At 36.5% G+C, this 15,913-nt stretch overlaps 4 protein-coding genes across 4 annotated transcripts; 2 read left to right on the top strand and 2 right to left on the bottom strand.

Annotated features, from left to right (window-relative positions):
• Window positions 1-277: 277 nt before the first annotated feature.
• On the top strand, window positions 278-1,372 carry LOC103871790 (protein PHLOEM PROTEIN 2-LIKE A9). Its single transcript, XM_009150089.2, has 3 exons — window positions 278-625; window positions 710-801; window positions 882-1,372. The coding sequence occupies exons 1-3, from the start codon at window positions 563-565 to the stop codon at window positions 1,291-1,293; spliced, it is 567 nt and encodes a 188-aa protein (XP_009148337.1). The 5' UTR covers window positions 278-562; the 3' UTR covers window positions 1,294-1,372.
• A 33-nt stretch (window positions 1,373-1,405) lies between these two features.
• Window positions 1,406-1,924, bottom strand: LOC103872182 (protein PHLOEM PROTEIN 2-LIKE A10-like). The gene has a single exon (XM_009150524.1). It carries the CDS (start codon window positions 1,922-1,924, stop codon window positions 1,406-1,408), a length of 519 nt encoding a protein of 172 aa, XP_009148772.1.
• A 1,713-nt stretch (window positions 1,925-3,637) lies between these two features.
• Window positions 3,638-4,612, top strand: LOC103871789. The gene has a single exon (XM_009150088.3). It carries the CDS (start codon window positions 3,910-3,912, stop codon window positions 4,420-4,422), a length of 513 nt encoding a protein of 170 aa, XP_009148336.1. The 5' UTR covers window positions 3,638-3,909; the 3' UTR covers window positions 4,423-4,612.
• Window positions 4,613-5,269: 657 nt separating this feature from the next.
• Window positions 5,270-15,445, bottom strand: LOC103871788 (calcium-transporting ATPase 3, endoplasmic reticulum-type). Its single transcript, XM_009150087.2, has 34 exons — window positions 15,176-15,445; window positions 15,042-15,092; window positions 14,910-14,943; window positions 14,775-14,792; window positions 14,312-14,448; window positions 13,793-13,867; window positions 13,487-13,532; window positions 13,060-13,119; window positions 12,879-12,959; window positions 12,549-12,634; window positions 12,216-12,317; window positions 11,881-11,934; window positions 11,499-11,600; window positions 11,011-11,069; window positions 10,572-10,716; window positions 10,170-10,277; window positions 9,660-9,812; window positions 9,337-9,441; window positions 8,921-9,117; window positions 8,652-8,760; window positions 8,450-8,548; window positions 8,225-8,370; window positions 8,040-8,097; window positions 7,758-7,850; window positions 7,530-7,580; window positions 7,278-7,409; window positions 7,034-7,135; window positions 6,865-6,919; window positions 6,633-6,718; window positions 6,288-6,436; window positions 6,105-6,210; window positions 5,970-6,023; window positions 5,733-5,778; window positions 5,270-5,658 (listed from the first exon to the last, which is right to left on the bottom strand). The coding sequence occupies exons 1-34, from the start codon at window positions 15,206-15,208 to the stop codon at window positions 5,594-5,596; spliced, it is 2,997 nt and encodes a 998-aa protein (XP_009148335.1). The 5' UTR covers window positions 15,209-15,445; the 3' UTR covers window positions 5,270-5,593.
• Window positions 15,446-15,913: the final 468 nt, after the last annotated feature.

Here is a 15,913-nt window from a genome sequence, read left to right as displayed (position 1 = left end):
TGATTTCAAGCTGTTTGCAAGTTGAAGCCAAAACACTCAACACCACCATCTTCATCGTCATTGTCAACTTCTCGTTCAACCAGCCAATAGACGTTGCCTGTTATGTAAATTTCCAAATGTAACTCCGAACTCACATCCGATACCACACAGGCAACGACAGCATTTAACATTCTAACCTGTTAAAATTCTCAACTTTATATGACTAATAAGCATTTAGTAAAATATGTAAATCCGTTTGATACTCGTAAGAAAAGTTCAGATAGAACAAAGAAGAGCCGCACACTCAGAATAATTTGCTTTTACCTTATGCGGTCCAATAGAGTTTATGCCTTTTACATGGCTGATATGTTCATTCATATATGCTAAGTTTACAAAAAAAAAAAGTAACGCACTTCTTTAGAAGAAACATTTGGGACCAACTTAATATGTTCCTCTTCTGTCACAATCTTTTTCCCCACAAGAATTCAGTACAGTAAACAAAAAAAAAACAAATCTCTATATAAAGCACACTGAAGAGAAGTGTACTTGCATAAACGAAACAAAGAAGAAAGTAAGAAAGAAAATGTCTGCCCAAAAAGCTGTCAAGAGTTCTCATTTCGAGGCAGAATCCAACATGGAACAAGATGTAATATAATGTCAAATTTTTTTCTTTTTAGTAGCTATTTTGTATTGGTTGCAGCTAATAAACCATTCAAACTTGTTTACATAGATCGTTAGAAAAGCATGGGTTTTCAAGCCAAGTGGTCTTAACTTCGTATGGGGTGGTGACTCTCGGTACTGGGTCATCCCTAAAGAAGACAGGTACCCTACATTCTTCATCTTTACTTTCTTAACCAGTTATGTTCTAAACAAACCGGCTTTTTGTCTTTGTTGTTTTCAAGGACGCCTGCTGAACTAAAGATGGTGAGTTGGTTAGAAGTAACCGGTTCGTTTGACAAGGTCGAACCAGGCAAAACGTACCGACTCGGTTTCAAAATCTCCTTCACAGGTGATGCAACCGGATGGGACAAGGCTCCGGTTTTCATGTCCGCCAAAGTTGGGAAGAAAGGGAAGACAATCTGGAAGAGGATCAAATCTATTAACACCAACTTCGAGAAGCTTAAAAGCGGGACATCACCGGTTAACATACCAGATGAGACTGACGGAAGATTCGAGATCTTCGTCAGTCCCACGGAACCAATAACACAAGACACCAAGCTTCAGTTTGGTTTGTATGAAGTGTGGACCGGAAAATGGAAGTCAGGTCTGTTGATCTATGACGCTTCTGTTCAAGAAGTGAACCAGAAATTATGAAAATGTCACAAGAACCTTATCAAAATTTATAATATATAATATATGTTTCCATCAATAAGAATCAGTTTGTGCACATGCACAACAATATCTAACACTATAACCTTAGTGTAACCTAAGTAAAGACATCATGAGACGTCTTGAACTCGTCTTCTTCTTCTTCTTCCATCACGGCACTAGACCTCGAAGTAAAGACATCATGAGACGTCTTGACAAGAGTCTGGAGAGCACCGTTACAAACCGAAACAAGAACGTCTTTAACACTATCCTGATGTTTAGGATTAGTCAAGCCTTGGAAGATCTGATCATAAGCGTTGATGTCCATGGTCTTATCGAGGTACACAGAGACTGCAGTGCTGGTGAATCTCTGGATGCAATCAGCTAAAACCTCTCTACACTTCTCATCGCAAAGCAAGCTCACCCAATCACACTCCACACCATTCTCGTTAGAGTAAAGTCCAAGAACGAGATTCTTGGCAAAGCTACCAACAACAACTGATATGAAACCAGATCCTAAGGCCTTATCGATCACTCTATCAACCACACTTGGTCCCGTATCATCATCGCTATTGTATCCACGAGAGACACCGATCGTTAGAGCCTGAGAGACGTTACAGAGCGAGTCCGTGATCATTGGATAACTCTATAAATTAATAAACTAAACCATTGTTTCGGTTCGGTTCGGTTCGGTTCGGTTCGGTTCGGTTTAGATAATGTGAGTTTCGTAATTGTAGGTGGAGCTAGGTGGCAGCAGGCGATTCTTTATTAAGGTCCATTATAGTTGTGGGCTTTGTCGGTAAGGAAGCTTAGTTTTCATAGGCCTGCGTCTGCACTCTCATACAAAATAACCAATGATCATTAACTTTCCTGACTTATATATCATGAGGAAAAGATTTAGTCAGAAAATATTATGAGGAAATGAATTTGATATTCTTTGACATCTTCAAGTTGAATCTTACCATATCTATTTTTTTTAACATGAAATGTAAGTGAATGTTCTTTTTTTCCTTTTTTGAAAGTTAAGTGAATGTTAATGAAAACAGAAAATATAACTTTTCTCAAAAAAAAAACAGAAAATATAATAGCAGCGTAAAACTAAAGTATCTTTTTTGACAGAAGTTTAGTTTCCATTGAAAATTTTAAGGGAAGAGTAAGACTAATATAAAATGATGAATCTTATACCAGTTTTTTCTTATTAAAGTATATATGTAACTATACGGAACCCATCCCTTTTTAAAATATGTTTCTTTGACGTAATGAGTATACACACGATGTAGTTACCAGAAAAGATGTAAATTATTATACTGCAGTTCAAGTCAATATGACAATATTACATGTGTTGTCAAAAGAAATCTTGTTAACTACCGACTTGATTAAATCAAAAAGGATATGCAAACAGGGTTTATGTTTGAATAATTCAGTTGTGTTCTAGAAGCAATGTTAGTTTTGACGTCGGACATGTCTCCACATGTTTGTTCTTATCTAATTTACATTTTTCTAATAAGATGTGCCCACTTACCTGCCAAAAAGAAAAGTCCAAACCTATCAATGTTTCTTTGCCACGCTTCCCATAATTTGTGTCCGCCCCACGTTTTCAATTTTTATAAGATTACTACTATAGTTGCTAATAGATAAATTACTTTTAGTTCATCAAATATAGACCCGGTTACAAGTTTCATCGTAGGGAAAAAACACAAGGGTTTTGAAGTTGGCTTTTAAACTGTTTATGGTCCAAAGTTTTTTTCCCACATACCTTAGTAAGTGAGGTAGGAAAATGTACAAAAATAATAATCATTGACTCCTATTAAAATCTAAAAGTGAAATCGATTTTGGTAACGTTTATAAGTCTAAGGAAACTTCTAAGAACATAAAATCGACAATCTAGTCTTCATTAGTTATTAATACTTTATTCTATCTTTTCTATAAATTGAATAAAAAAATAAACAAGTATATCGATAAATAGATAAATCTATTTTTCTACGACTTGAAGAAAAATACACAACATTGACTAACCCGTACATTCAGGCTTTGACGTTCGTATTTTCTTGACATTTAAATTTGAACAAAGAAAAACGCGAAAATAAACGAATATAATTGAAGGCGGCGTTATTACTCCATGTCATAAGACTTATCCAATATTAGGTACTAGTAGTCCACATATAATTTACCTTTTTAATACGACATCTAGTTTAATTTCAATTCACGTCAGTATAATATATTTATCGCTAATTGTTATCTGTAATTCACATGCTACAAACTACATGTTGAATCCAATTTATATAGTGAAAATTGAGAACTACGCACTATATTTCAATATGTATATCAACAAAAACATGTTAATGATTACTATCAATGGGACCTTGTGATTGCTCTCTTCCACACTCTTTTCACAATTATTTTCCACGAACCCTACTATTAACAAAATCCTTAAAAAGTCACGTTTGATTCTCTCAATTATTTCTTCTTTAACATATCTCTTTAAAAACTATCATTATAAAAATCAAATCGCCATTTAAAAACCCTTAAAACCACATCACACTCCAAAAACCAAACCCATCATTTCAAACACACCAAACAAACAAACAAACAAAAACTCAAAACCATTCTCCAAAGCAGAACATGAGCGACGGAGGACAAAGCCACAACAAGTTCTTGAGAATCATCTCAACACCTTTCCGAGCTTTAGGCAAAGCTTACGTGAGAAGTATCACTGGTTGTGCCTCTCGGACTCAGTATCCATCCTCCTCCGTCTCCACTGCTTTTCCAAGAAGCAAGAGCTCTTCCTCCGCCGCCTTCTCCTCCTCAGCATCTACACGTAGAACAACTGATTTTGGGATTGGCGATGATTACAGCGAGCTAGTGAGAGCTGCGTCGGTTAGGAGTTTTGGGCACAAGAACGAGATAGACATGTTTATACAAGAGAAGGTGAAACAAGAGAAGCTGCAACTGGAGATGCAGAAGAAGATGAAGTATGGAGGGTTGCCGAAGAGCTCGAGCGTGGGGATGGCGAAGATAGATGAAGATGAAGAAGGAGAGGAAGGATCTGTGAATCCGAAGACGACTAAGAAAGTCTCTGAGCTTTTGTATCCTCGTAGCAAATCATATGCTGTTACTGGTAGCCCTAAGTTTTAGTTTTAGCTTCTGTTTCTCTTTTTTTTTAAAAGTAATTTGTGGATTGATTTTTGATATTTTTCTGCAACAAAGAAATAATGATAGAAGTCGATAATCTACTCTCTCTTCGAAGCCAAGTTTGGTTGATTTTAATGTTCAAAATTTTTTTTTGGAAGTTCAATACGTAAATACGAGCTTATGTGTGTTTCAATGATTTTGCATTTTTTTTTTTAAGTTACGTTTTGAAGTTACTTTTAATTTGTATTTTATACATTTTGGGGAAAATAATTAAAAAACATGCATTATGTCAGTCGAATACGCATTAGTTCAACACGGGTGTTCATTTTATTAATTTTCTACCATAATTATGACTGGTTCACACATTAAAAAAAATATTTGGTGAATAATGTATAGAAACATACAATTCTCATACCTTAGACAGTTAACCTCATGAACATATTTTTTTGTTTAATTCTGGTCTAAGAGAATTCTGAGGGAATATAAATATCTATGTCAATTTTCGGCTTTATCATAAGAATGATAAAGTTTCTTGTTTAATTATTTTTAATATGATGATTATTAAAGCAAGAAAGCGTTGTGTTTGCCACTAGTTCACGGAATCGAATTTTGTAAACTTTTCTTTCGTGTTATGATTATTATATTATTCTTGTTTGCCCCCAGTCACCACCACACTGACAAGTGACAACTAAATCTACTTTGCCTAATCAAATATTGTACATAGAGGGGCTGCTCACTGTTAAAAAAATATAATTAACTACGTTTTTGTCCCAAGATTGATAGATACCAAGTACCTGATCAAAATATCTTACGTCCTTTTTTTTCTTTTCTTATAAAAGTATAAAACAAATAAGAGAGACCGACACCTTTTTCCGTGACATATGATCTTGGAACTCTGCGTTATTGTGAACCAATCAAATATAGATTGCTCCCAAGTTCAGACTCGATCGGCACAAAGAGCGGTAGTATACTAAATGTTGATTTGATGTAAGAATACTGTGAAACTGGTTACACCAAAAACAAAATTCGGAGAGAGTCTAATAATGGTGTGCTGGGGCCTTGAGGATTTGCATTACAATCTATCAAGATTCCCTTTCCTCTGTGTGTGTCGGTGTGTATCTATTGAGAGCCAAAACTCACCCAAAAAAAAAGCCATGTCTTTGTTTTCTCATCCTTACTTGTCACGCCGGTCCTTAGGGAGTAAATCCGTCTTCCTCAGTCTGAACCTGAACCTCAAGCCTACATTAACAACAAACAGAAGAACACATCAGATTCAGGATGATAGGTGGTCTTTTAAATAATTGAAACATTACCGGTATTTCTAGAGAGGAACTTTAGAACCTCATCGATGATGATAACCTGCAGTATTTATAGAAAGACTCAAATTAACTGATCATTTCAAGGAATTTAATTGATTTCATAACTCTCATCTCATATCTGAATGATCAGCCTACTGTCATGCTATTCCTTGATGAGTTTTAAGGTGGTCTATATAGCAAGGTAAGGTTCCACTCTGAGGGTTAGTAGACTATCAAGAAGAGAAAACTTACTGGAAACGAAAGATACAGAACGGCGGTCCATTCGGCCCATGACAATGGCGTAACCTATATTAGCAGTAAACTTGAGAGGATTAAAAACAAGAAACGCGTATGTCATACAAGGTTTGCGGAAGAGACGAAACTTACAGAAAATAAGACTGCGAGTGGATGAACATATAATATAAGCATGTGCAGAACCATCGTCAGGATAATTGAACCAACAAGCCATAAGTTACTCCTTGGGGTTATAACCCTGCAATCACAAACAATCTTTACTACGGTAACGAATCAACTGTTAACAAGGAAAGAGTGAGAGAAATGTATACTTACAGAAGGGATTGATTTTCACTGAGGTTATTTAGAGCGTTAAACATCTCTACAACAACAAGTACTGTCATAGCCACGGTCGACGGATGCCGATCCTCAAATATGCTGCAGGGATAACTTGTCTCTCTAAGTGCGCACGTTTCAAAGTTCATCTGAAATGAGATTGTGAATATAATGAAAACAGATTCCAATTGCAATAACAACGTTGGATATGAATCATTTAGTAAGAAACTTGGGTAGTAACTTTAAAAATGCTGAGGTTTACACATGAATGTTGACAAATGTACAATCAATATCAGATTTTGGGATGAAATAATCAGTAAGACATAGCTGGAGAAAGAATCTAACCAGTTCACTGTAAGTAAGCTTTGGACCACCTTCAGAATAAACAAACCACCATATAAAGCCAGCAACAGTTGCCAGGCCAACATAAACTGCCAAAAGATAACAAATTAATCCTTTTGTTGGATAGATGTTTGAAGCCACAAAGTGACCTTTCAGTACTTGGCCACGGCGATTCCAAGATCCTAGTGTCGCATAATGATTAAGATAAGTTACAAAACCATCAATTTTATTTTACCTCCGATAACCAGATAGCGGAAGAATAACCACCCAGTGACCACTGCTTCACCAACCTGGAATTTAACAACAATCAAAACCAAAATGAAGATACAAGTTTAATAGAAACTGTCACAGCAACTATTTGCAAATTAATCTACAAGGTGTTACAGTACAGTTACAGCTCCTACCTTTCGAGGCTTTGCCTTCATGACATCGGAATCTTGTTTATTGAAGCCAATGGCAGTGGCGGGCAATCCATCCGTTACCAAATTGACCCACAAAAGTTGAACCTACAAAGTTTACCAAGAAGATCACTGATTTAGACAAGCTTTATAAAAGTAAACTTTGCAGATACGACTGTCACGATATTGGTGCGATTGGACTGGAATCTATTGAGAGTACAAAGTTTACTTCCAGGTTAAACAAACTCACAGGCGCCAAGGTATCAGGGATTCCCAGTACAGCTGCTACAAATATACACACCACTTCCCCGATATTTGAAGAGATCATGTATCTAATGAATTGCTTGGTGTTATTATATATAGCTCTTCCTTCCGCAACAGCCTGTCATGAGGAGAAAATGTTTAGGAGTTGCACTAACGAAGATACTGCGGTGTGATTTGTAGCCACGAAAACCACGCTGAACCAGTTATGCGAAGTGTATATGGAAGAAAACAAACATACCGCAACTATTGAAGCAAAATTATCATCAGCCAAAACCATATCTGAAGCACTCTGGAATTCAGAAACAGTTAGAGAAAGATAGGTTAGACGAAGAAGAGCTTAGAGATGTGAACTCTTGGCAAATCAGTTTATTGAAGGGACGAAGAGTCCAGTAATAGTAGTTTTACTATTATACAAAATATAACAATCACACAAGATGCAAATCATAAACGAAAACAAGGTAAATACCTTTGCTACAGCAGTTCCAGAACCCATGGCAATCCCAATGTCAGCTTTCTTCAATGCAGGAGCATCATTGACGCCATCACCAGTCATTGCCACCTAGGAGAACAAGGTTCATGTGTTCGACGGTTAGAAGCAAGAAATTTTTCTCTGATAAGTAAAAATGTTAACAAACATTACAAAACTGAAAGTTTAAACAAAGCCACTAATAGAAAATGTGAATATACACAAACGCAGACAAAAAGGAAGAAGTGAATAAATGATAACATAATGGAAAGGGGGAGTTACCACTTCATTTTGGTTCTGTAGGGCTTCAACAAGCATCCTTTTGTGGGAAGGTTCAACCCTACACGCAGAAAACTATGGTTTCTAATAAAGGATTATAAATTTTTAGAGAAGAAACAGAATTATGCATGATGATTAAAATTGAAGTTCATTGCTTCTAAAAACACTAGGAACAGTTGAAGAAATACCTGGAAAAAAGTGTCATCCGTCGCAATGCTAGACTTTGTTGCACCGCTGGAAGCCGTTCAAATTCAGAAGCCGTGTAAGACAGACCAGAAAATTCGACCAGATTGTCGAATGCCCCTATTTTTCTACATATCGACTCTGCTGTGGACTGAAGTTTCATGCTAATCAGAATAAGCACCCAAAAAGGTAGATAATTAAAAATTTGAATGTGCTCAAATTTCTAGTACCTTGTTATCCCCGGTTACAACTATAACACGAATCCCAGCAGTCATACACGCAAGCATAGCATCTCTCACTTCTTTTCGTGGTGGATCAAGGATTCCCACCTTCAAAGAAAGCAAAAGATAAGCAAGTCCTCATCAGTATAAGAAAAATGATGAATACTCAGTAAACTCATTTCAATATATCATATTTGAAAGAAAGGCGTACCAACCCAATAAACGTCAGGTCGTTCTCATTATCATAGGAAATAGTTTGTTGACCATGGGGCACGGTTTTAAATGCTAACGCTAAGCATCTCAGTGTTTCATCTCCAAAACTGTTGCAAAGATACATGGTCAGAAAATGGAACAAACACTTCATTCATATATTTAAAGAGCAAAATTGCCATTACAAGTGACAATACAAGCATCAAATGATATCATCATTAAGTAATAACAAAATTAAATCAAATTCCATTAAACGAGTTGATGTCTAACCTGTGGAACCTCGACTCAAGCTCTGCACGGGCAGCAGCAGTTAATGGAACAACAGAACCATCACTGTTGCAGAGAAGTTTGGTACACCTAGCAATTATACTTTCTGGAGCACCCTTTGAAAACATTACATCCATTTGCTTATGGCTACACAGGACGCTCATCATTTTGCGGTCACGTGTAAACTCCAAAACATAAACCTGAAATTTAGAATAAACATGACCATCAATTACTAATATTAAATTACTACGAATTGTTTGAAATATAATGTTCCGAGGTCATTATCAACTAATATGTGTGTAACTACAAGAGTAATGAAGTATATGCGTAAAAAAGAAGGACGGCTCTTTATTCCCTAAGCTAAATGCATGTAAATAGCGGCCAACACAACAAACAGGTTGGTTTTACTAGAGCAGCACCTTTTTAAATTGGTTTTCCCAATAATGGTTGCAGTATGCTGCACGTTCATGCTTGCTCAACATGTTTAGAGCAGACGGCATCGAATCAAAACCAGGGAGGCCGACCTGAAAATTAAGCAACAGAAGTAAGATGAACAGTTCTTAAGATTCTAGACTTGGTAAGTTCAACCTCTGCGCAGGGTATACGGTAAGATGAAAAGAAATGGGAGGTCGCGGTCAAGTCTAAGATTCAACATGAAATTGGATAGAAGAGTCTGTTATGTTCCATGACCCTTCTTGTGGAAACGAATTTTACTAAAGAAAGAATTTACAAAAATACAAACCTTTTCTGCAAGAACTCGAAGAGCAACTTCAGTTGACTCTCCAATTTTTTCATAAGAATCCTTGTCTGGATTGTATTGCAAAATTGAGTCATTGCAGAGTGATGAACACATTGCTAAATGGTGAAGGCATGGTGACTGAGCAGGGAAGTCAAGCTGCAAACGAAGAAAACAATTTGTCTTAAGAATGTATGCTGTTACGAGGCATGTCCGTGTAGTTTGTAGCTTGCTATAGAGTTTTTTGTCTTTTTCTTTCACAATAATAAATCATTGATATGTGCGATAAAATGATTAAGATGATAAGGAAAGGAACTCCTATGAAATTTTAAAATCAAACGAACATATTATACATTTATCAATCAATCCTGAGATACAATTTTCGGTTCAAGCTGTCCTTGTGTTGTTGATATTAGTTTGGGAGCATGTAGGTAAGGCAACTATCCGTCATCTTCACAACTATCATGTACAAGATAATTGGCCAATTACATAGTCCAGAGGAGAAGTAATAGTTACCTGCTGGCCATTGTTGTCAAAGACGGTACCTTCGGGTGCATAAGTTGTCCCGCTAACACTGAACTCGTTAATCACAGGACCATGGTCTGCAGATTGGACTACGCAGATCTGACATACAAGCACAAGAGTGCTTGAGACACCACTATGAGAAAATTTACATATTCTATTTGAGACACCACTATGAGAAAATTTATATGCAAAATTTTAACTAGTTTAAGTTAGTTACTCACAAAATCACATGATCTACAAGCAAATTGTTATTTTTTCTTAATTAGTCCTAAAATCTCTATCAAACTACTTGCCAAGATTTGCCAACCAAAGATGTTTCAGAAAAAAAACAATTCAAATAGTAACCAATAATACGAGTTAACAGGGTCAAGCACTGAGGAATATAATGCTAACCTTAGAAACGGACATCATATTGGTTGTCAATGTTCCAGTCTTGTCACTGCAAATTACAGTAGTGCAGCCAAGCGTCTCGACAGATGGCAATGACCGAACAATGGCATTCAAACGAGCCATTTTCTTTGTTCCAAGAGCTAAACACCTAAATCCCAAAAGCATCATAACCAATTTAAGTCCCAATATAATAACCAGGAGTAGCTACGAATGTGGAAGATGACTAATAATAGCAAAGAATTTTGAACTCAGCCAGCACTAAAGCGAATTGAAACTTAAAAAAAAATTGCAATTTGATGATCGTAATAGCCACCTGCTTCTCTGGGAAATTCTTCGTATCCACGACACACTAGAGTTCCGCAGAAATCATCCTAAGTTTCAACTACCATTAGCCTTTTCCTAATATTGCTATTTGCTAGCAAAGGAATTAGTGAACACTTACGTTGTAACAACAGCAGGGAGTCCTTCAGGAATAGCTGCAACAGCAAGGGCAACTGCAATCTGGGAAAATAAAAGCAAATCACCAATCCTGTCACCAAATAAACAGTATATCGCATATTTTAAGTTGGTAAAAAGGATCTAATTACAATCTTCAGCGTTTAATCACAATGAGGAGGATACATGGAGCAGAACTTCGGTAAGTCATAAATTTGTTACTGCGTGAAGATAAGAAACGCAGCCATGACTTGTGATAGCCTAAAACTTGATAGTTAACAATGTTTACTAGCGACTCATTGCAGAAAGATAATTTCTTATTTTTGTGACTTCGCTACTTAAATCTAGAAAGTCTATCTAGGGATGTCAGCGAAAGAACGGAGAAGCAACATCTATCTTTTGTTATCACAGCAAGAGCGGAACACACACAACTAATGTCGTACTTCCAAACTACAAATTCAAAACTGTCATAAAGAGAACAATAAATTTCTGTACCTTAAAATAGTGAATTGCGCCTTTGAAAAAGCCACCGTGAGAAGGGTCACTGAAGTGACCAATGTTGACAACCCACACAAGTACACAAATCCCCGCAATCACCTATACGAACAGAATAGATTACATTGTGAGAGAACTTTAAGTTATGTTGAGAAACATATAATATACCAAGGAAATTAACTAACTATCTTTGCAAGAGATCTCTGCCACACCAGTCATTTGACAGAACATTTTCTATTTTCTGTGAATTATTTCACACTTGCTTAAATTGTAACTGAGAAAATTTGACATCCAAGGGATGGGAAACTTCATACAGCCTTGTAACTAAAGTAACCCTTCAAATGAGAGAAATTTAAACTTTCAAAAAGGAAACAGTTTTCACCTTAGCCAAAAAGCTGCCAAACTCGTCCAGCTTCTTTTTCAACGGAGTTGCCTCCTGTGACAGTAGCATTTACAAATAAGAGAGAAAAGCCTAGTAGTTATAACGCACTTCAAAACAGATGGAAAAGAACCACCACCAGACAGGCTATGCAGCAGGAAATAAGTCTACCATGTCAAAAGCGTAAAGAGTCAAAACAATTTACTGAAGGAAATTGAAGTCAATTAAAGGTACAATATAACCTTATTTTATGAGAGAGTTCTGACTGGTAATAAAGCATATTGAACTACGCATGGTGCATATCAGATAGACATGAAAGAATATTGATGATAGCTTACATCATCTGTGTGCAACATCGAATCGTGTATGCTACCCATCGCAGTGTTCGAACCAACTCCAACGACAACAGCCCTGCCCCTACCCGCGACCACATCAGTTCCCTGGCAATCATTATACATTCTACTAAATTAGACACAGATAAAGAGGTGTAAAGAGGTAACTGGAACCAGAAATAGAAAGATAACTACAACAGGTTTTAGAGCCTAAATTCTAATAGTGAGAAACAAATAAGAATATTACAGCTCGTTAAGGTGAACGCATGAAATAGAACTAGATCTCTAGATACATGAAATGATAAGACAGCTAATGTACGTATGAGTATTAACTCGTACCGAAAATAAAATATTTTTCTTGTCTTGGTAGACAGCATTTGTTGTTAAAGGACAGTCAACATCTTTCTCCACAGAGCAGCTTTCACCTGCAATTTAAGGGGGAAACAATTGGTAATGAGGGAATGAATATAGCGCACTGAGAGTAACCACTTGGAATTTATTCTACATGAAAAGAACCACATCGTTATTGAAACTGTAATGTTATAAGAAAATGCATGTTCACTAACTGGTAGAGAAAAGGGTTGGCATGAATTTGTAGTAATCACCAACTTGCATCTATAGTTATTGTGCCTAGTAAAATAAGAAGTTATGAGTAACACGATGACATACCAGTTAGAATTGCTTGATCAACTCGTAACTCATTGTTAGACATCTCAATCATCCTAAGGTCAGCTGGAATCTTACAGCCCACTGTTTCGCATGCAAGCGTCACGAAAAGCAGACATTAATAATTTAGCAAAACTCTGAGCCATTGCCACAAAACTGCGTTTTGGTGAGAGAGCACACATACCAGCCACTTCAACAATGTCGCCTGGCACCAGCTCTGTTGCTGGTAGTATAGAAAAGCACCCTGCCATTGCATACATGTTAATATGGAATGTCGTCAACCTAATAAACTTGGAGATAACCAAAAACTGGAACAACGCCCCGAGCACAAAAGGAAAGAACACAGAAACATTTTTAAATACCTAAATCTTAATGTCATTTTAGACAACCTAGACAACCGTGAGTAACAAAATGAGCTATTAGCTTGGAAGAAGAAGAGTTGCCAAGATACAAAGTTTCTCTATAGGAGATAACAACATCATATAACGATAGGCTAATAAGCAGGTTAAATAACAGTTCACTGTAAGAATCAAAACCAATGAAAGGACAAACACTCAACGTATATTTTGCAGCGATACTAATCAATGGACATATATTTAACTTATAAGTACCATTTCGCAATACTGTGGCTATATTTGCTTGGTAGGCACGTAGCTCCTACAACAGGACAAAGAGAAAACAGAGGAGGTGGATAAGTAAATGTTACAGCTTACAACCAAAATAATATCTAAGCTTAACATAATCTTTAAGCCCATTTAAGTTTGTCGTGCCCCTGACAACACACCTTGTGGAAAGACCGAAAGAGAAAAATGACTGATCTTGCACTGTCCAGTACATTTAAAATAATATATTTTCAAGGAAATCTGATATGTATCCGCAAATATGTCATCACTTAAACCGTAGCAAAAAAACTATACCTCAAGAGCCTTCTCAGCATTAGTCTCCGTAATTACCCCCACCGCCGCATTTGCAGCCAATATCAGCAGAATCACCTGTGATGGAATAGTAAATTCAAAGAAGAACTGGGATACTCAGAGAAAGCTCCACATGCAAAATTTAGTTTATGGAAGTCTTGGTGAAGGGGCAATCATATACTAAATTAAATGGAGTCATATAACAGAACAGAATCTTATAAATGCGGAAATTTCTCAGCTAGTGAAGACTTTTAGTCGGCTTATAGATATCTTATTTAGAACGTCACAAAAGAATAGGCAATCTAAAGAAAACATAAATAACTAATTTTCACAAAGACCACAGAGATAAAAGAAAAACAAGGTTTCATGTTTAAACTACTCCAAAAAAAAAAAACACTAGCCAATCCAATTGACCAACCAAAAGGTGTTAACAATCAAGCATTACTTGTTCTAAAAAAAAAAAAACTCTATCAAGCATTACATGAAAGCCATTTTGAGTGGTAAAAAAGACGTTGGACTTACAAAAGGCTCCAGAAATGCTGTTAAACCAGTCTCTCCGTTGGCCAAAGCCAATACGAATGAGACAATTGCAGCCACAATCAATATCTTAACAAGTAAATCATCAAACTGTTTGAGAACCAGTTTCCAGAATGGAGTTCCTGCGTGTTTAATTAAGACGAAGATAAGAAAAACTGACACATGTGGTAAAAAGAACCATAAAGAATTCTAACACAAATCAACTAAGACATTCTCAAGAAGAGAAGTTAAAGAAAGATCAAATGTTTTTGCAATAGAACAGCTCTATTCTAGACAAATGAACCAGAGTAAGCATGTGAAAACAAAAATGAAATCACATGTGATAACTGGTCAAATCATCAAATCGCTAAAACAATCTTGAACCATGATGCACATATTTTTCAGGAAGCAAAATATAATTAAGGAAGTAGTAAGGATGAATTTAAAAGACAGTTACTGAAAAACTTACTTTTCTCTTCGGGCAGTACTGCACGTTGTGTGGAAAAAACATGCATAAACAATTAGAACAAAACAAGATTAAAATGAAACTTCATTAAAATTTGAATCTTATAGAAATGCAAGAGAAGTGGAAGTAATACAATACCATTCCGGCCGTAAAGTCTAGAATGCTGATCAACCTACAAATTATATTATGAGCTTTCAAAGTGACTGTAACAAGTTAAAGGTTCCAACTTCCAAACAATGGAGAATCTCAATTGGGTTCAGAAACTCATACCTGAGAATCAGAAAGTCCCTTCGTTGAGTCTACCTCAAAGAAACCAAGCACCTGCATTGACAACAGAAACTCATCATCACCGGTTTGATGTGCAATCGCAGCCACAAGATTGACAATTGAAAATGCATAGCCACCTCTGAGACAGATCTGGCGTAAGCGTCTTCCATTTTGGGAAAACGTCGATGGGTTGCAGAGGGAAATTGAGCTGAAATTCTAAAAGACTAGAGGAAGAAGATGAGAACTTGTAACGCCGTCTGCTTCTCCATGAGCTTCCTTCTGATTCACCGTCTTTGATCGCTCGCCTGCCTGAGAGTGAGAGTCAAGACACACACACACTATAGCGGGTGGGCTTCGCTCTCACGCGAGGCCCATTTACTGTCGCGTTAGGCCCATTTATTGATTTTTGTTTTCCTTACGAAAATAACGTAACGTGGGCCCAACTATGAATGATTCGTACATTTGAAGGTTAATAATTTCCTCTATAGATTAATACCAATAAATAATACGTGTATTTATCGGAGCTGATCACCAACTTCGTCTTCTTTATGCGTCAAAAACGAATCCTACACATTTTTTTTTAAATCCAACAAAGTTTACTGTCAGCTCACATTGACTCTAGCCTCTATACCTACGACAAATCGGCCAGAAACACATCAACGACTCAAGTGTCAGTTGAAACAATGCTCTCCACTCCATATTTATAACTTATCAAAACGAAAGGCAAACGTATTTTGTCATTCTCGGACGTCCGTTGATCAAGAAAGCGTTACGACACTCATTTTTCAATACAAGCATGTGGTCACATCAATTCATATATGTGAATTTTATGACAAGTTCAGAGATTTTTCTATTCCGATATATCATTAGCTATA

This window comes from Brassica rapa, chromosome A06, assembly GCF_000309985.2.
Source record: "Brassica rapa cultivar Chiifu-401-42 chromosome A06, CAAS_Brap_v3.01, whole genome shotgun sequence".
Lineage (NCBI taxonomy): Eukaryota > Viridiplantae > Streptophyta > Magnoliopsida > Brassicales > Brassicaceae > Brassica > Brassica rapa.
The sequence above is the reverse complement of the archived record's forward strand: the minus strand, read 5'-3'. Positions and strand labels throughout refer to the sequence as shown.